Source organism: Vicugna pacos, chromosome 2 (assembly GCF_048564905.1).
Source record: "Vicugna pacos chromosome 2, VicPac4, whole genome shotgun sequence".
In the NCBI taxonomy this organism is placed as follows: Eukaryota; Metazoa; Chordata; class Mammalia; order Artiodactyla; family Camelidae; genus Vicugna; species Vicugna pacos.
In genome coordinates this window covers 4,868,506-4,886,759 of record NC_132988.1, presented here as the reverse complement: position 1 = coordinate 4,886,759, position 18,254 = coordinate 4,868,506, and the positions used below count along the sequence as shown (strand labels likewise).

The 18,254-nt window shown below is 47.8% G+C and overlaps 2 protein-coding genes across 4 annotated transcripts in view; one reads left to right on the top strand and one right to left on the bottom strand.

Annotated features, from left to right (window-relative positions):
- Nucleotides 1-227: 227 nt before the first annotated feature.
- PPID (peptidylprolyl isomerase D) lies at nucleotides 228-13,036 on the top strand. 2 transcript variants are annotated; one of them, XM_072974935.1, is made up of 11 exons: nucleotides 228-283; nucleotides 1,088-1,725; nucleotides 3,490-3,630; nucleotides 5,245-5,351; nucleotides 7,166-7,354; nucleotides 8,199-8,321; nucleotides 8,481-8,587; nucleotides 10,388-10,529; nucleotides 11,713-11,799; nucleotides 11,903-11,945; nucleotides 12,679-13,036. In XM_072974935.1, exons 2-11 carry the CDS (start codon nucleotides 1,473-1,475, stop codon nucleotides 12,765-12,767), a joined length of 1,281 nt encoding a protein of 426 aa, XP_072831036.1. In that variant the 5' UTR covers nucleotides 228-283; nucleotides 1,088-1,472; the 3' UTR covers nucleotides 12,768-13,036. The 2 variants fall into 2 exon arrangements, with proteins under 2 accessions (XP_072831036.1, XP_006213657.1); XM_006213595.4 differs by lacking the exons at nucleotides 228-283; nucleotides 1,088-1,725 and adding an exon at nucleotides 2,066-2,269.
- Nucleotides 13,037-13,382: 346 nt separating this feature from the next.
- Nucleotides 13,383-18,254, bottom strand: part of ETFDH (electron transfer flavoprotein dehydrogenase) — a 31,020-nt gene continuing 26,148 nt past the window's right edge. For both annotated transcript variants that reach the window (XM_031670258.2, XM_072974923.1), the window contains exons 10-13: nucleotides 17,033-17,201; nucleotides 15,537-15,719; nucleotides 15,036-15,257; nucleotides 13,383-13,746 (exon numbers count right to left, since the gene is read on the bottom strand). In XM_031670258.2, coding sequence (XP_031526118.1) covers nucleotides 13,583-13,746; nucleotides 15,036-15,257; nucleotides 15,537-15,719; nucleotides 17,033-17,201 — 738 coding nt within the window. In that variant the 3' untranslated portion in view covers nucleotides 13,383-13,582. The remainder of the gene's footprint in view (nucleotides 13,747-15,035; nucleotides 15,258-15,536; nucleotides 15,720-17,032; nucleotides 17,202-18,254) is intronic.

Sequence of the window (18,254 nt, the reverse complement as noted above, 5' to 3'; positions counted from 1 at the left end):
GTATCTGTTAATATTATCCTGCCACATTTAGTAGGAAGAGATGGAAACAATAATCATAGGGCTCTTAGAGCAAATTCTCCCTCCATCCAGATGAAATTGTGTCCTTAGCCTTAAGAAATAGTGCATAGTTCTGGCTCTGTTCCTGGCTACACAGAGGCTTCAGAACTCAGAACTTCAGAACTCAGAAGCCCTGTCTTAAGTAAGCAGAGTGACAATGAGACAGTTTGTCATCTATGAGGATTTACCTTCGCACTAGAGTTTGGTTCTGGAGAGGTTTCCAAAGGTATGATTCTGTTATATGGTTGGTTCTAGGAAGATGACAGTTTATATAAAGCTGTGACTTTCCTGTGAAAAGTCTAGATAGGTGAGAGTAACACATGGATTAGTCTTTTACACCCAGGAAACTGTGTAACAGAGATAATCATGTTATACTTTCTGAGAATTCAGAGGTGTCCTCCAAGTACCTCTGCAGTCTTAACTATCATTTTGAAATATGTTGCTATTAGTACATATTATAATAAACTATTACTATTTATGGTTAATAATAATTTCTTGCACTTTGAGAACTGTGTGTCAGATACTAAAAATACCTAATCATGTAGTCCCCATAAAAACCTTAAAAGATATATATTATTATCTTAACTTACAGATGAGGGAACTGAGGACAGAGAGACAAAGTAACTTGCCCAAAGTCCCAAGTACCTATAAGACCGAATTTGAACCCCAAAAGTCTGATGGCCAAGAAAAGTGTAGCTACGCTGCCTAGTTAACCATGCTATTCATCATGATAAAAACAGTTAAGAAGTTACGGTGTCTAAGTGACCATTCTTGGAATAAGCTAAAAGGTGAGTTTAAGCTAGAAGATCAGAATAAAAATTTAATTTTTACTTATCACTTGATATTTGTGAGACAAAGTCTAAGTGACCAGTTTGCAGCCTGGAAATGAGACTGGAGTAAGTAAGAGAACAATTTTCTTCTTTTTATTGAAGTATAGTTGGTTTACAAGGTAGTGTTAAATTTCTGATTTACAGCATAGTGATTCAATTACGCATGAGAACAACTTATTTTGACTCTGTTACTTATCAAGGGACCCAAAGGTTCTGTGCTGAGCTGTTCTGGACCTTCAGGGAACCACAGCGGATAAACACCATGGAACTGAAGGTCATCAACTCACAAAAAATAAACATTTTACATGAATTTCAATGTGCTGGAATTTGAAAAGATCAGCCTGTCGGGAGCTGATACAGCAAACCTTCCAATATTGTAAGTAAAGACACATGGAAGTGAAACCTGTGGTTAAGAGTTTCTCTAAACATTCTCCTGACACTGTCAGAAGTGCTGGGGACAGAGAAATGAAAACAAAAGAAATTCCTGTCCTCGTGGAGTTTAACGCTAATGGGAGGAGACTGATCATATCACTAAGTTAATTACAATACTGCAAAGCGCTAAAGAACAAACCACTCTTGTCCAGAATGAGGCTTTATCAAGGGGGCGACTGCGTCCTCGCAGAGAAGGGGAAGCGTGTGCACGAGCCTCCGAGGGGAAGTGCGCGGAGAGGACGCAGGCTCCCCGGGAACCAGCTGCCCTCGTCTGGACCCTCCGCACTCACTCCCGCTGTTGGCGGAGGATCAAACTACAACTGCACGACGGCGGGCGAGCCGCCACCGGGCTGTGCCGGCACCTGCAAGCCGACTGGCGCCTTTACCGTCACGACGACCCTCCCAGGTGGGCACTTTTATTCCTATTTTCCAGAAGAACGGGGTTTCGGAGACGCAGCCCCAGGCGCGAGCGGAGCTGAGGCCGGAACGGGGATGGCGCCTGGCAAGCTCTCTCACACCACGACGGCAGGAAGAGCGACGGGACGCGGGCGAAAATAATAAAAGGGACCGGGGCTGCAACGTGAAGGGGTGAGAAAGCGGGAAACCCAGGGACAGAGAAGGTAACGCCAAGCCGTGCGCCAGCTGCTCGAGGGCTGGGGACGCAGCGGGCAGCGGCGCCGGAAGTCGGGTGGCGGCGCCGGAAGTCGGGCGGCGGCGCCGGAACTCGAGCCGCAGCTCCAGGACCCCGCGCCGGAAGCGGCTCGTCAGCGCCGCCTTTCTCTGCGGAGCGGGTTTTCCTGGGGTTCAAGCTGCCCGGCGGCCACGCGGTGGTGCGAGCCGCTCTCAAGCGCTTTTGCAGGTCACAATGTCGCACCCTTCCCCCCAGGCCAAGCCCTCCAACCCCAGTAACCCCCGCGTCTTCTTGGACGTGGACGTCGGAGGGGAGCGAGGTGAGGAGGCGGGGCGCCCCGGGAAGGGTCGGGTCCCCCGAGGCCGGGGTGCGGCTCGGGCCGGGGTCAGCCCTGAGGCGCGGGGACGGCTACCCACGCCGGATTCTGGAACACTCCAGGCGTCCGCGGCAGGCTCGAGCCTGCGCTCTTGAACCAGTGCCGCCGGGTGCGCACAAGTTTCTGGAAATTTCTGTCCGGGGATGGTGGCGGCCTTTGGGTTTGTCTCCTTATTTGCTCGCATCTCCCCGCAGCCCAGCACCGTCACATGGGCATGAAATCAGAGGACTTTGTGTTCAGGGGATGTTCGGAAAAACCCCAGGTTATGCGTCTGGTGGGCTCCCTTCACGCGCTGATTTGCCACGCGCCGTATATCTGCATTTGCCATGTTACTTATAAACTAAAGCAACCTTTGCTTATTATTATTTTTTCTTATTAGTAATTCTTAACTGAGAGGCGCAGTCATACTGGGAGCGTTCTCAGTTTTGGCGTTGGGGAGAGTGAGAGCAGTGTGGCAGGCTGGTTGCCTAGGCTACCGCAGCGGCCCCGAAGCTCCCGAGGTCTCGTGAATCAGCGCATTGCTTTGCCGCCGAGTGCCCCGGTTCTGCAACACGTTGTAATTGCCGGCCAGGCAGAGTGAGTGCGTGTGCAGACGGACACACCCGGATTCAGGGACCCGGGGGTGGTTATGGACACACACACGCACACAGACTTATGTGTACATTTAGTTCGTTTTGAAATTTAATGCTGAGTTTATTTCTAGCTGCTTTAGGAGTTAGTCTAGCTAGAAGGGAAACTTTTTCAGCTTTTGCTTCAGGGACAGCACTAGGCAGATTCCACAGAGCACAGAGGCTATAGTTATACCTGAAACTTGGCCAGCCTGACCACCCAAAGGATATTCATTTTCTCCTGTTGGTTACTTCGTGATTGTAAGTTGTGAGCACATGTCGGAGAAATTACTCAAAGCCATTTGTAGTTAAGCGGTGTCCTTATATGGGGTTAATCTTATGGGTACTGTACTTACGATCCTTTGTAGTAAGATAATTGCTACAATTCATCTAGATAGGTGGTGCTTAATGTGAGGCAAACCAAATTTGAATACTAGAAAAATGACCAAAAAAGAGAACTTGATATTTCTGTCACCATAATTTTACCAACTCTCCTTTTATCATTTGCCTATTTGGTTGTTTTGTATACTAATGCAATTTCATTTTTTTTTTCAGTTGGTCGAATTGTCTTAGAATTGTTTGCAGATATTGTACCCAAAACTGCAGAAAATTTTCGTGCGTTGTGTACAGGAGAAAAAGGCATTGGCCCCACCACTGGGAAACCTCTGCATTTCAAAGGATGCCCTTTCCATCGAAGTATGTGTACATTTTCTGAATCTGATTCTTCCAGCGATAAATGAATCCTGTTCTGTAGGAGTTACAGAAGAAAACACTGAGTAGGGGGTGAGAGTTAAAAAATGACTGTTAGTTTCCAAGAGGATGCTCTGACATCTGAGACCGTAGCTCAGTTTCATAAAGGCTGGGCTGTGAGAGGTGGAATTACCGAGGGGAGGGTGCTTAGGTGTATTTATAGAGAGATGGACTGCTCTCGCTTCACCAGGGTGTGGCTGTGATAAACAGAGCTTGGATAGCTTGACTGCCTGGGGTCAAAAGGTTATGGCTACTTCTTGAGCAGGATCGCTTGGGAAGACGGCAGCTGATTTAAGATTGGACATCTGGTGTGATTAAAAGGTGATCTTTCACACTGCTCTTCACACTGTGCCATCCTGCCTTTGGTGATAATTTGATGGCTCCCGCAACAGACTGTAGGCTCCATGAGTTCAGGAACTGTATCTTCTCACAGTTTTGTCCTCAGCATGGAGTATAGTTGCTGAGTAGGTGCTCAATGAGTATTTAATGAATAAACAAATAAATTAAAATACATGTTTATATATATATGAGTAGTTAATTTAAAAAAACTTGATTAAGAAAAAATAACATTGATTTTAAAATATTTAAACTGTTGATTTACTTTAGTGTTTAATAAAATATCAAAATATAGGCATACCACAGAAATCCTGCAGGTTTGGTTCCAGACCACCGCAGTAAAGTGAATATTGCCGTAAAGGAGTCACACAAATTTTTAGTTTCCCAGTGTGTACAAAAAATTACGTTTACACTGTCCTTTAGTCAGTTGTGTGCAACAGCATTATGTCTTAAAAAATGTATGCACCTTAATTTAAAAATACTTTATTGCTAAGAAATGCTAAGTCTCTAAAGGGCTTTCTGGGCAGAAACATTGTACATTGTACATGGTGCATTTTCTGTGCTGGGGGAAGAATGTGCCCTGTGACCTTTTGGGGCCGGGGGAGCATAAGGGAACTCAGGAACTCCTCCAGGCTCTGCCTGTATCTTCCCTTTACCATCCAGCCGTGTCTCTTCACTGCCTTGCTAAAGCACTGACAGTTCCTGAGACCCGGGAGTCCTAGGCAATCTCTGAACGTGGTGGTGGCGGCAGTGTTCTTGGGAGCCTTTGGTCTAAGCGCTTCCATCGCAGTGTAACATCTCCAGGGGGTGGTGGGCTTGTTCAGGAGGCATCATTGAGTAACCAGCGTGTGCCCAGCCACACATGTGGTTACTTAAGGAGCTAATCATTTGCTGAAAGAGACAGATCGCTCTGATGCGTATTATGAAATGGAGGTAGAATCAAGAAATTACGAGATCTGATTTTGGGGTCTCTGACAGTTTCATAGGGGAGGTGCCGTATGAACTCACACTGTGAGTGTTAGGGGCATCAGGCAGTAACTGGTTGGAACTCACTGGGAGAAGCGTTTTGAGAGTTTGGAGCTGTTGGGACGGGTGGGGAGAGACGGGAGTGACAAGACTAGAGACACGTTTTAGGAAGCCTTCATCATTGTTACATACTTGTTATTCAACGTTGCTGAGGTCATTCATTTTGTAGTTTCTAATAGCTGTTTTCCTCTTTTGTAGTTATTAAGAAATTTATGATTCAGGGTGGCGACTTCTCAAATCAGAATGGGACAGGTGGAGAAAGTATTTATGGTGAAAAATTTGAAGATGAAAATTTCCATTATAAGGTAAAGTTGACAAAAATGCATGTTTATTGCTGATAATAAAGGTTGTGTGTGTGGGAGAGTTGTTGGATTGGGGTAAGTGCCTCAGGTGTGCTTTGATTCTCCTTGTCTTGTGAAAGGTATCATATTTGTAAATATGCATCTTTAATATGAAAAAATTTTATCCAGGAGTGACTTTATTTGGCAAGAACACAGTTATTTCATTGTGATCCAGGTTTATGTACTTCAGTAGGGCCAGTGAGTTTTTTACTGGTGGCCACCACGTGACAAACTTGTCTCCAGGAGAAGTGTTCTCATCGGAAGGAAGGTAACTTGAGCATCTTTGTGGTTAAATTTGAAGAGCAGCCTCACCATCGCTAATGTCCAGGCTGTCGGGCTTGGGAACTGGCGCATCTGGTTGGTGTCCAGGCTCCTGAAGACATTAGTGGTGCCTGTGCCTTCTCATCGTCATTGTCCCAAGACGTCCCCGTCAGGGTACGTGGCGTCAGTCAGGTTGTAAGAATGGACGTGTTAAGTACAGAAAGGGAGATCTTTGGAAGTGAGGAATGTGAGCAAGGTAGTTGGGTTAATTTGACAAAATGTCGTCAGTCTTTTAAAAGTACTTATTGACTGCAGCTGTACGTGCTTAGTGCTGTCATGGGCGCCAAAGGGTTTATGAGAATGAAAAGTCTTCACGGTAAGGAGCTTAAAATCCTGGCAGAAAGACAAGATTAAAACACACGGACAACTGGGGAATAAGTGATTGAGACTTTTTGTGTCTGCTCTGGGAGAAAGGTGTGACTGATGCGGCCCAAATGGTGTGAGAAGATGAGAAGGAGGAGGAAGGGGTACCTAGGCTGGCACACCAGGCCCTGTGGGGAGGCTGAGGTTTGGTTGGATGGAGGGTGGAGTGTAGGTGCCAGTGGAGGGAGGGAGGTAACTGAGGGAAGACACAGGCATGAGGAGGCTGAGGAAATAATTAATATTGTGCGGAAAGCCCCAGATTTTTGGGGAGGAAAAAGGGAAGCTACCAGAGGGATGAGAGTAAGATCAGGTGATGAACACATTGATCAAAAGAAAGGGGCCTGGAAGGACAGGCGCTTCTTGCAGACTCGGCCTCGGAAACCGTAGGAGATGCAGGCATGGGGTGCGGGCGTTTCTCTGGGAGGCTGACGTGAGTGGTCATGCGTGGCCCAAAACGGAACACGTTCAGGAAGCCCAAGGGTGAGGTGGGGAGAGGAGGAACCCGGGTCTCACAGAACCTGTGGACAGGTGGGTGTGCAGTGGGACCTGGTTCAGGGTGTCTGTGGTGGCTCCTCCAGGGCCGTCTCTGAAGCAGTGCTCCCCTGGGATGAAAGCCGTAATCCTTGGCTTCCTTGGAGGTTAGGAAGGTCACTGTGAAGGTCCTGTGCATCCCGCGTGTCCTCAGTGTTCCCAGGTTACTGATGTGTAAAGGAAGAGTCATGATGCATGCAGGCCTTAAAGTGAGAACACTGTCCAGTGCTTTTCTGAAGAAAGAGCACTGTCATAAAAAAAACTCTAAATTTCCACAAGGCAGCACCTTCATCTTAAATATGGAGTGCAAGCGTTTTCTCAGTGTGGCCAGTTTACAGGGACCAGCCCTGCCCCCACTGTTGTGTCTCTTGTCTAATTTGATTTCATAAGCTTTCCTTAAAGTTTAGGAAGTGATGAAAGTACCCTTGTTTTCTGAACTAAAGGTTGCACTTTATGCAAGTCAGATTACACCCGTGGTTTGGTCTCGCAGTTGGATGTGAGTGGTCAGTAAGGAATGGTTCAGGCTTACCCTGACCGGGCTCTCAATGCTTTTATCTCTGCAGCACGATAAGGAGGGCCTGCTGAGCATGGCAAACGCCGGCTGCAACACCAATGGGTCCCAGTTCTTCATCACGACCGTCCCAACGCCTCACTTGGATGGGAAACACGTGGTGTTTGGCCAAGTCATTAAAGGAATGGGTGTGGCGAGGATTCTGGAAAATGTGGAAGTGAAAGGGGAAAAACCTGCCAAAGTGAGTAATGAGTCCCGGGGCGGCCCCTCGTTGTCTTAGTAAGTGAGGGGGTCAGCGATTGTTGACTGAAACCCGTTGGGGTGACTTGCGTGGAAGCCTGGACCTGCCACTTCTTCGAAGCTGTTCTCCACAGCGGGAGAGATGAGGGCAGTTCAGAAGGAGATTCGTATTATTTCAGCTTCAGTCTTGGTGATTTTTGGTAGTGCAGTCTCCTGTGTCTGCACAGTGTGGTGCCTGTCTGTGCTGGCACAGAGCGCAGAGCACAGGAAAGCAGGGCTCCTGGTCTCCTCTCTGCCGTTTAACTTGTGGTGTTAGCCTTGATCATGTTATGTAACTTCTTGGCCTATTTCCTCGCCCTGTATAAATTTCCTGTGGGTTTAGACCGGACCATGTAACCCTGGAGGTCCTGGTGTTCTGAATGTCTGGGGGTCACAACGGCCATCCTTCTCGACCTCACTGGCCATGAGGGAGGGGAATTGGAGACTCGAATACCTACGGGTGGGAGGCTGCCTTGAGTACGAGGGAAACAGGAGTCAGCTGAAAGCACGTGCCCCACCGGAAGGAGATTCCACAGAGGATGATAAAATGTCCAGCTTGCCCTGCGCCCTGCGCCGTCGCGTAGCAGTAGGACGCTTTGTGCCCTCGCACTGTGCTGCTACTTGGAAGGCGTGTAAAGGGCATTATTACACTTGGAGCAGCTGAGCCTCCTAGGGTCAGCCTGTCACTTCAGGAGCGACTCGGACGGTGTTGGTGCCTTGCAGCGGAGAGCTTTTAAACCCAGAGCTTTCTTGTAATCACCGTTAATGTGGTGATGCACTTTTACAACTGAGGGTTATTTTTACAGTTGTGCGTTATTGCAGAATGCGGGGAGTTGAAGGACGGGGATGACTGGGGAATATTCCCAAAAGACGGTTCTAGTGACAGTCATCCGGATTTCCCTGAGGATGCGGACATCAATTTAAAAGACGTGAGTACTTTCATATAAACTTCAGTTACTTAAATTGCTAAAAGTATTTAGTACTAAAATTTTGAATTTTTTATATCAATCTGTCTTACTGACAAAACTTAGCATTAAAGCACATTACACATTCAAACCCAGCATATTTGTGTTCTTTGTTTTATACAGGTAGATAAAATTTTATTGATAACAGAAGACTTAAAGAACATTGGAAATACTTTTTTCAAATCCCAGAACTGGGAGATGGCTATTAAAAAGTACACAAAAGTTTTAAGGTAATAAAATATTTTTTACAAATTGCTTTTAAGAACTTGTAAATTGAATTTTAAACTGAAATTCAGGAGTTTTTTTTTTGCTTGTTTGTTTTGTATTTTTGGCATATTACTTGCAGAGTAACCCGGTGTATTGAAATAGTTACATTTCTTCAGTTGCCTCCAGATTCTTATATTGAAAAATTTCAAAATACAGAAAAGTTAAGAATAGTACATGAGTGAGGAAGGTGTAGCTCAGTGGTAGAGCACATGCTTAGCAGGACGATGTCCTGGGTTCAATCCCCAGTCCCTCCATTAAAAAAAAAAAGAGCAGTACATGAACACTCACGTACCTTTACCTGCTTTCACCAATTTTTAACTTTTGCTCTATTTGTTTTTTCAGAATCATTTGAAAGGAAGTTGCAGATTCTGTGACACTTTATTCCCTAATGTTTTAGCAAATGTTTCATAGGAAACAAGGACATTCTTCTACTTAGCCTTAACAGCATTAAAACATCTTGGAAATATCATTGATACAATATTGTCTCGTACATAATCCGTATTCAGATGTCCCCAGGTGGTGGTGGTGTTTTTAACTCCAGAATCCATTGTATCAGTTGGTTTTTATGTCTCTAGCTTTCTAACTTTTTAATGGTCCGTACTCTACATGGTTTTCAGTCATTTGCATTTTGTGGCGTCCAAGTCAGTGGCCTCATAGAATTCTGTCTGCGTTTGTTTATTGCTTCCTCAGGTTCAGTTAGGGGTTGAATGTTTCAGCACGAGGACTCAAACGGGACGCACATTTCCTGTGATATCACATCCTGGAGGCACACGGCAGTCTGGCCTGTTCTGAGTTCTGGCACTTGGTTAAAGGGCGTTAGCCGGATGTCTCTTATAAAAGCACCTTCCCTTTTGTAAATAGTAACTCCTCTGTGAGGTGGTCCTGTGCGATTGTGTGAATGCCTGGTTCCTGATCTTCCATCAGGTGGTTTCAGCATCGCTGAAGGTCTTTGCTGAATCCGGTGTTACACTGAAGCTTGGAGAACTGTGATTTTCTAGTTTTAGCCTTCAGTTACTAGCTGGCATTCTTCTGTTTGAAAGGCCCCCTCCGCCCTTTTTGGGGTATCTTTTACAGACGTGTGGTTTTCTTTAGCTGAACGTATTATACTACTACCGTCATTCTTTCTGATGCTCAGAGGGTCCCACGTTTGTCCAGGGGACGCCCCCTCTCCCGTATCCTTTTGATGTGTTCCTGTTCGTCTGTGAGCACGCGCTTGCTTTCTGGCATGAGGCATTCTAGGCTCATCTTACACTTAACCTTGTTTCTAGATCTACTTTCTCCAGGGAGCCCTGATTGCTTTTACTGGGGTGTAAACTCTAGAGAGCAAAGTCTGGGGCCAGGTGTGCTCACTGGTTCAGGGCTCTTCTCAGTAAACAGAGTTGGGAACTACATTAAAATACATTCAGGATCAACACGACTTCTCCCGTCCGCTCCCTCCCACAGTGAGCATCTCGGCTCCAGTCCTGATTACATTGCAGAGTGGACAGTGGAGACCTGAATTTTAAAAGAGAAAAGTGTTAGCGTATAATCTTTAGGTTTGGGGGTTGGTCTTAAATCGGCCTCTTTGAACACTCTGGGAAAGGAAGTTGGAACAAAGAAAACAAATCTAAAGGAAAGTATTTAATAAAAGGATTGTTGGCATGGAGAATGTTAGCGTCTGGTGAGCTTTTGTGCAGAAGTGAGGCGGCAGCTGTGGCCTCGTGGAAGCAGCAGAGTGAGTCATGGCGGTGGCTTCACGCTGCTTTTGCTCCCGTGTCCTCCAGGTACGTGGAAGCGTCCAAGGCTGTCACCCAGGAGGCCGACGCAGCCAAGCTGCAGCCCGTGGCTTTAAGCTGCGTGCTGAACATCGGCGCCTGTAAACTGAAGATGTCCGACTGGCAGGGCGCAGTCGACAGTTGTCTGGAGGTAAGTCTGTTGACGTCAGCTTTTTGAGAGTTGGATTGTGACTTATTTTGAGCTGAAAGCAGTTTATGTGATATTAGCATGTGTGTCTTACTGCATAGGCCCTAATGAGACTCGAAGAACATAAAACATTTTATCCCTAAATGTTTTGTACCTTCAGCTCTTCCTGTCAAGCCATTCATTTAGCATATGACACTGTACCACCTAACTGCTCTGCAGGCACTTTTTCCCTCAAAGCACACGTATCAGCTCATTTATTCATTTAACGGTTGAGCCCCTGTTCGGTGCCGGGCTTAGGAGGCAAAACCAGGAACGATTAAGAAGGTGGCTTATGGAGTCAGTCAGTGGACGTGGTGGTTTTGTTTTTTTGTTTTTTGTTTTTTTTTAGTTTTCTAGATTCTTTTTTTTTTTCCAGACATGTTTTTTTCAGACACCATTGTCACTTACTTTCTGATCTTGAGAGACTTCCTAATTTTAGAGAGTTGTGATTTCTTTGTATGCGAGTGGAGACACTGCTGGGGCTGCTGTGAAGACTGTGTGACGTACGTAAAGCGTTTAGCACGGTGCAGGGCACGTGATAAGGGCCTCATAGAGATTTAGGTATTTTTAGTTAAAAGGCAACACACAGGAAGGTCACCTGTCTTCGTGGGGACATCCAGGAACACTGGCTGACACGGCTGCAAAGGTGGCAGCAGTTCTGTCCTTAAATAGAGCACCAGTGAACGCCTCCCTGTTGTGGAGTTGGAAACAGTTTTCAAACTACAGAATGTATTTCTGAAAGCCCACCTCTGGTGCTCTGTGTGTATGTGTGTGTTTGTATTTGTGCAGACACGTGCGGTACAGGAGCAGAGCACGCTCCCCACTGGTGTGGGGCTGGAGGGACAGTTGTGCCTCGCTGGGTGGCAGAGTTCCCCGGGCACCACGCCTGCGGGCTGGAGCTGCTGTGCCGCGGGCTGGGCAGTAGGAGCCCGGGGAGGGGGCAGCGGGCCTCGGGGGGAGGGGCTCCTCCTCCACATCCATGCCGCGCCTGCCCGCGCCCCACAGAACCTCACACCCACCCACTGGCTCCGTGGCCCCAGAGCGGTGGAGTCGGTTTGGAGCTGACAGGCAGTAAACTGAAATCTATAGTGTACCTGCCGAGTACTCAGTATTTGGATAAAAACACTAATTTTCTAATTTTTTGTAGGCACTTGAAATAGACCCATCAAACACCAAAGCCCTGTACCGGAGGGCCCAGGGATGGCAAGGATTAAAAGACTACGATGAAGCATTGGTAAAATGTTGTCCTCAATTTTAATTAAAAAAAAAAACAAACCAAAAATACCACTGTCATGAATCATCATCTTTTATTTCTTTTAATGTTTTTTCAATTACAGGCTGATCTTAAGAAGGCTCAGGAGATTGCACCGGAAGATAAAGGTAAGGGGGCAGTTTCTGTAGTGAAAGTCTGTTGTCCTTTAATAACCCATCCTCACGACCCACTGGCCCCTTGCGCGTAGGTGCTTGTTGAGCAGGTGTCACGGACGCCTGCTACCGGCCGGGCCTCGAAACGCTGCCCTGAGCCCATCAGGGGCCCCGCCTTCAGAGCTCACACCCTGGTCCCTCCCAGAAAACTCATGTTCACGTGTCTGAACAGTTCACTCTACTGTATCGCTTGGCGACTGGTTCCTAGTCTGTCATTCTGGATGAAGAGCGGCATTAGAAAACACAGTATTTAATGTTTGGCAGCATTCCTTAAGCTGCACACGGCCGTAGCTTAAATACTTCAGCCACTGGGTGTGTTGTAGGAGCGTCTTGGAAAGCTTCGGGCACCACGCAGTTAATGGTCTGACTTGCTTGTTTTTCAAATAAACCAACTACAAATAGCGATACTAGATCTGGATGTTAGAATACATCTTGGTCTCACTGCTGAAGTGAAGCAAGGGCCACACTTGGTGTCCTCCCTTGTGGAGACGGAGAAGGCGGACTTCATTAGTCTCTTGGTTGACAGTCTTCTAGAACACTTCATGGTTTGTGTGATCGCTTTTGCAGAGTAAAATACTCTGTTACCAGGGCTCAGTTCCACTTTAGAAGGAGTTTATGAGGGGGAGTAACTGTCACCCTAATTATTGGATGTTTGGAGAATAACTCATATTACATATTTATTTTGCAGCTATCCAGGCAGAACTGCTGAAAGTCAAACAAAAGATAAAGGCACAGAAAGACAAAGAGAAGGCAGCTTATGCAAAAATGTTTGCTTAGTAAGGAACCCGGCTTTGCTTAACTACACGCTGGTTGTGCAAAGGGTTTTGTGTGTTCCGTGCGCCTGATCTGTGTTCCCTTCACTACGTTGGCCCCACTGTGTACAGCCTGGGAACACCCACAGGGACTCACTCTTAAAAGTGTTACACGTACAGGGAAGTTGATGTTTTTAAAAGTGGCTGTCTGCATTATTCACACGGAATAACGGTGTCCAGCCTCTTTAAACCCCTGGAGACGTATCTTCTCTGAATAAAGAGATGGAAGTTTGAGTGTGTGTATTGTTTTTCTCAGTTCTTGGAGGCCTCTCTGGTTGGTTTGTCCTGGTGTTTTATATATACAGGTGACAGACACACATGGTTGGGGGTCAGCAGCCTCCCTGAGGGGTAGATAGTCTATCGTGGCTCCTTGGTCCCGTGCTGGTAGCTTGGCAGCCGCGGACGTGTGTCGCTGCATCCAGGAGGACCACTCGTAAGCAGCGTGGTGGCCTGCTCTGGAGTGTACACTTGTTTTACCTTTGAAGTCATGGATTTGACAAGTCAGATGTACATGAAAGGCCGACAGTGTATTCTGCTGTTGGTACTGAATCTTGGAAGAATTGGAGAGGTAAACAGATGCTACATAATTTACAAAGTTTTATTTAAGAGAAATATTCATGATTTTTTTTATGGGACAATTTTACATATAATATAGTTATTTCCCTGATAATTATTTTATGAACATTCTGAGCAGTAATACTCCGTAAGGTAACCTGAAGTTAGCGTGCCTCCTACTTCAGAGAGACTGGCCGTCAGACGCACCGGGCAAGCAGGTGCACCTCACATTCCGTTGTAGGCGGGGCCTCCGCCCCCTTCGGGTACCACCCAGTTAATGTTCTGACTCGGGTCTTTAATGTCACATGTTTTGCAGTGCACACAGTTCTGAGCGTTTATCTGCAACCGAAATCCATCACCTTGTTCCAAAGGCACAAACTCGTAAACTCCTGTGAGGAAAAACAAAATGGTGCTGTGAGGTCCCTAACTTTAGATCTCAAAGTCTTGGAGACATGAGGTATGGAAACCTTGAAGGTTTGTTGACTGAATGTTTACTCACAGGGACTATTACAGAGATCTTGCTGTGTGCGTTTGCTGTTGGTGTAAATTACAGACAAAAGCAGAAGGTACAGCAGGATTTGGCTGAGTTAGTATTACTAACAAGGGAACTCGACGTCGAGCGGTGTGAATTCATTTTATGCACAGGCGTACTCGGGAGATGGTGCAGGTTTGGTTCCAGACCACCACGGTACCTCGATGTCAACAGTGAGTTACGTGAGCATTCTGGAGTCTAATGTGTATAAATAAGTATGTTTGCACCATACTGTGCCTGTCAAGGGTGCAACAGCATTATGTCTAAAAAATGTACATGCTTTAATTAAAAATACTTGATTGCTAAAAAGTGCTAACCACCATCTGAGCCTTCAGTGAGTCATAATGACAACAAACATCACTGGTTACGGCATCTAATCATGGAAAAGTTTGAAAAGTGGCAAGAATTACATGTGACACAGACAAGAAGTGAGCAGACGCTGGGAAACCGGCAGCAGAACGAGGTGCCCCGTGTGTGTCCGCCTACAGCTGCAAGGACGGGGCGTGCGGGCCCCGCCTGCAGTGTGACCGACAGCCCGCATGGGGCAGAGGCGATTAAAGCCCTCGGAGTGCCCAACCTGGTCCCCGTCCAGAAGGCGCCGGTCTCCATCTCCACGCCCCTGAGTGCTGCTCCACCGTCCTGGGAGGCCCGGTCCTGCTACAACTAGTGACAGCTCAGCACTAAAAGGCACAGTGTTCCCGGTGGGTTTAAGCCTGGGCCCATTTCCCTGAGCTGGAGGCGGCTGTCGTGTAGTATTTTAGGTATGTACACACGGGCCACGCGCGTGTGTGTGTGCACGTGTGTGTGTACACTTACAGGAGCAGCTGTGACAGGTGACTTGAGTCACGTGAACATGGAAAGGCATGTGGTGTTTTTCCATCATCCTTACCTTGGGCTGAGAGTAGACAGGGAAAGGCTTTTTCCTTTTTTTGAGAAATGCCATCTGAATCAGGCTTAAGAAAACTCCCTACCACTTTAATATCATGAATTAAGAGTAGGGGCCACAAGAATGTTACTGAGTTTTCAGAAGGGAGCTGGACGTGGGAGTCACCGACAGTTTCCAGGCCGGGGGAGAAGTTTCTCAAGACGCCAGAAGCACGTTTCTGACTACTCGGGCTGTGGGGGCGGGGGCGGGGCCACACTGACCTGCGGGGCAGAACCGCTGCTCCGGCCCGTCGAACACCGCCAGGTTCCTGCTCACGGGCACGCTGTCGTCCCTCAGGGTTAGGTGCGCCGGCTGGTCGTGTTCGTGGTTCGTTCCGCTCAGAGCCACGGACGACAGGAGGTCAAAGCTGATCTGTCCGTCCGGCTTTGGATACTCAATAGGTGTGCAGTCCTTGGCTGGCTTGAGCTGATCAGAGTCAGAACCTTCCGAGGTTTTGAGAAGATTTTAATAAAGGTATAACATTTAAAAGTACTTCCTTAGTTTAGACATTTTTATTAAAACTTGTAAATATTATACTAAAGTAACAGGACTTCAGCCCTCTCAAAACAATGATACACTGTTCTCTTAAAGCTACTGAATTTATAATTCGCCAATAAAGCAAGTCTTAAAACGTTAAAAAAGTTGGCCAACTTCACTACTCATCAGCGCGCCTTCCTGAGTCTTCAGTGACTGACATGCACCCTCTCAGAGCAGGGAGATACCTTTATGTCTGAGGGTCCAGGGCTCCATCCCTCTGAATATCCAGTAGAAGATTCCGGTGTAAACCATCCCTCCGTACACACCCAGGACCCCGTGGCAGGACGGCCTGATGTTCCGAACAGCATACAGCTCCTTCCACACCCACGATTTCTTCAAGCTGTCCTCATACTCAGTTACATGGAGTCCTTTTCATTAAGAACATGAAATGCTAAGTGTGAAACTGCCACAAGGAGTATAAAGCACTTACTGCCTGGGTACTTTGCTACTGAAATAACGATGAATCTCAGGTCATTTTAAAAAGTGGGTGGTCCTAGAAGACCACGTGTTGACGTCTTCCACAAAGATAACCCTTCCATGTATGTTGTCAACAGGCAGTAAGGCCAAACTGGTAGATGGAAAATTAGTGTCAAAATTCAGTGAATCTCAAAAGGAAGCTAAGACTTTGTACAGTACCTATAAAAGTGGGACGTTTCACGACTCATCAGTGACACACTTCTGCCTGTTAACGGTTGAACCCGTCATGTACTGGCTCTTCCTAAGGCTCACGAGCTCGGTGGCGGCCATCCTCCCTGCGGGCTGTACCCCTCCCCGGGCCTGGAGACCTGCTTGCTCCAGTCCTGTCCGCGCGGGAGAGAGGAGCGGGGCTGCCGGGCCAGCAAGGACAGGTCCTTGGCGAGAACGCAAGGAGCACTCAGGCCCGCTGTCAGCCGGCACCCCGCCCTGCGCCGGCTGGTCCTGCCCTCCCTGGGGCCCCCCTCCTGCCCTCCGCTGGTCCTGCCCTCCCTGGCCTCCACCTCCACACACGCGCTTGAACGTGGTCAGGCTGCACATTCTATCTGGAGGAACGTCTGTCACCTGACCCTAAGGGACAAGGCTTCTTTATCCAGCATCTTGACTCAAAGTGAACGAAGCCCCTGCTCTCGGTGTTTTCCATCCAAGAGGTGGGAGACAAGAGGTGATAAATAAGGATATGGCACAGTGAGACCGACGCTGGGCAGTAACCCTGGGAGGCCGCAATGCGGGAAGAGGGCCTGGGATGCCCCGTGTGTGTGCGCGTGCACACGCGTGTTGCAGATTAACTGGTTCGGGGCCAACGTGAGGCCACCCGGAGAGACCCGAGCCCAGGGAGGGGCCCAGGGTGGGCGGCGAGCAGACACGGGCGGGCTGGAGAGGGGGCGGCTGAAGGCTGGCTGAGCCGCTCGGCTTTACTCTGAGAAATCTGGGCAGCACTGAGCGGTCCCGCTGGCAGGGGGAGCACAGGTGGCGGTGCCGGCTGCGCCCGCACTCGGGAGGGTCAGGAGGTACAGGACCGGGCGCTGTCCGCGGTGATGCTCGTGTGCAGGGCAGGCACGCGGGCCTCTCTCCATGCCAAACAGATACGAAACCACCGAGGTCTTAGACTGTATTTACTTTCACCCTGTGTGTTTAAATAGCTTCTTTTCAAATGTCCGACTGAAGGCCCTGGCAATTTTCTATACTCTAAATAGGAAGTTCTTACCTACTGTCTTTGATTGGAGATTTTCACTAGTTAGTTGATTAAAAATAGATTCTGCTGCCAAAATCCCACTTTTCATGGCTGTGTGGGTGCCCTTGATCTTGGGAACGTTCATGAAGCCGGGGCTACAGCCAATCAGCAGCCCACCAGGGAAGGCGAGTTTCGGTATAGACTGAGGAGAGGAACAGTCAGGTGCATTTGTTAGCTCACACTGAACAAGCAGAACCCAATTCTCCAACTTAACAGCCTCTCTTAAAGCTGTAGGAAAAACGGGGAAAAAGACATGAAAACGAATACAGAGAAGGAAGACAGCAGAGCAAGGGCACCCCCTCCCCTGAGAACGGGGCTGGAACTATGACTATTTGTCCATGAAGACCTTTCATTCTCCCTCTCCAAGATGCAGCCACATGGGACAGACTTAAAGCCAGAGCGTTAACGTTCATTTTTATTACGGTTTTTCTTAACGGGGGCACTGGGGATGGAACCCAGGACCTGGTGCGTGCTTAAGCATGTGCTCCGCCACTGAGCTATATACCCTTCCCCTCCAGAGCGTTAAGATTTAAAGTGTGTTTATTTATACGTATCCATGTCATAATTAAAAATATTCTCTAACCCTGAACGACTATTATCTACATTGCAATCTGCTTTTACACACATTGGGGTAACACATGATTTACAAAGGATTTCGTCTTAACTCTATTTATCCTTTTATTTTACTTTGATGTCTAGGGATGGGGACCTAGGTCCCAATCATGGCATCACTACAATTAGCTAGTACCTTAAATGATCCATTTACATTAACCTAAGAATAAGCTGAATCTCCAAAATAAAAACTTAAGATGGTTGTTTGGGCATCAGAACACATTTCTGATGAAAAGCAGCGTGATCAAGGGCGGTGATATTTTCTGTCTCCGCCACACACCGAGCAGCTGACTTAGGGACCGTGGGCGGGGGCGCGCACTGTAATCTACAGTTAGAGAAGGGACGAGGAGGGGCCAGCAGGGGTGCGCTTCCTGTCTAGGTTTTTCCTCCCCTGAAAGCTACTCCTCCAGCCGTGGGTCTTTATGAGTGGTGGGTGGCGGGGGCCAGACCGGCAGTGCTGAGGGGCCTGGGGGCGGAGCACGGGGACAGGGAAGCCACTGCCTCAGTGCAGGGGGCGTGGTGAGCCCACCGTGGCCACAGCCGCAGCTCCCGTGGTCACAGAGTTCGAGCTGTGACAGGGAGA

Excerpts from the sequence above, each read along its gene's own strand:
- PPID (XM_072974935.1), top strand. The coding sequence starts at position 1,473 with ATGAGGCTTTATCAAGGGGGCGACTGCGTCCTCGCAGAGAAGGGGAAG. Across the intron at positions 5,352-7,165 it reads ATGAAAATTTCCATTATAAG|CACGATAAGGAGGGCCTGCT; the intron begins GTAAAGTTGACA and ends TTATCTCTGCAG. Across the intron at positions 8,322-8,480 it reads CGGACATCAATTTAAAAGAC|GTAGATAAAATTTTATTGAT; the intron begins GTGAGTACTTTC and ends TGTTTTATACAG.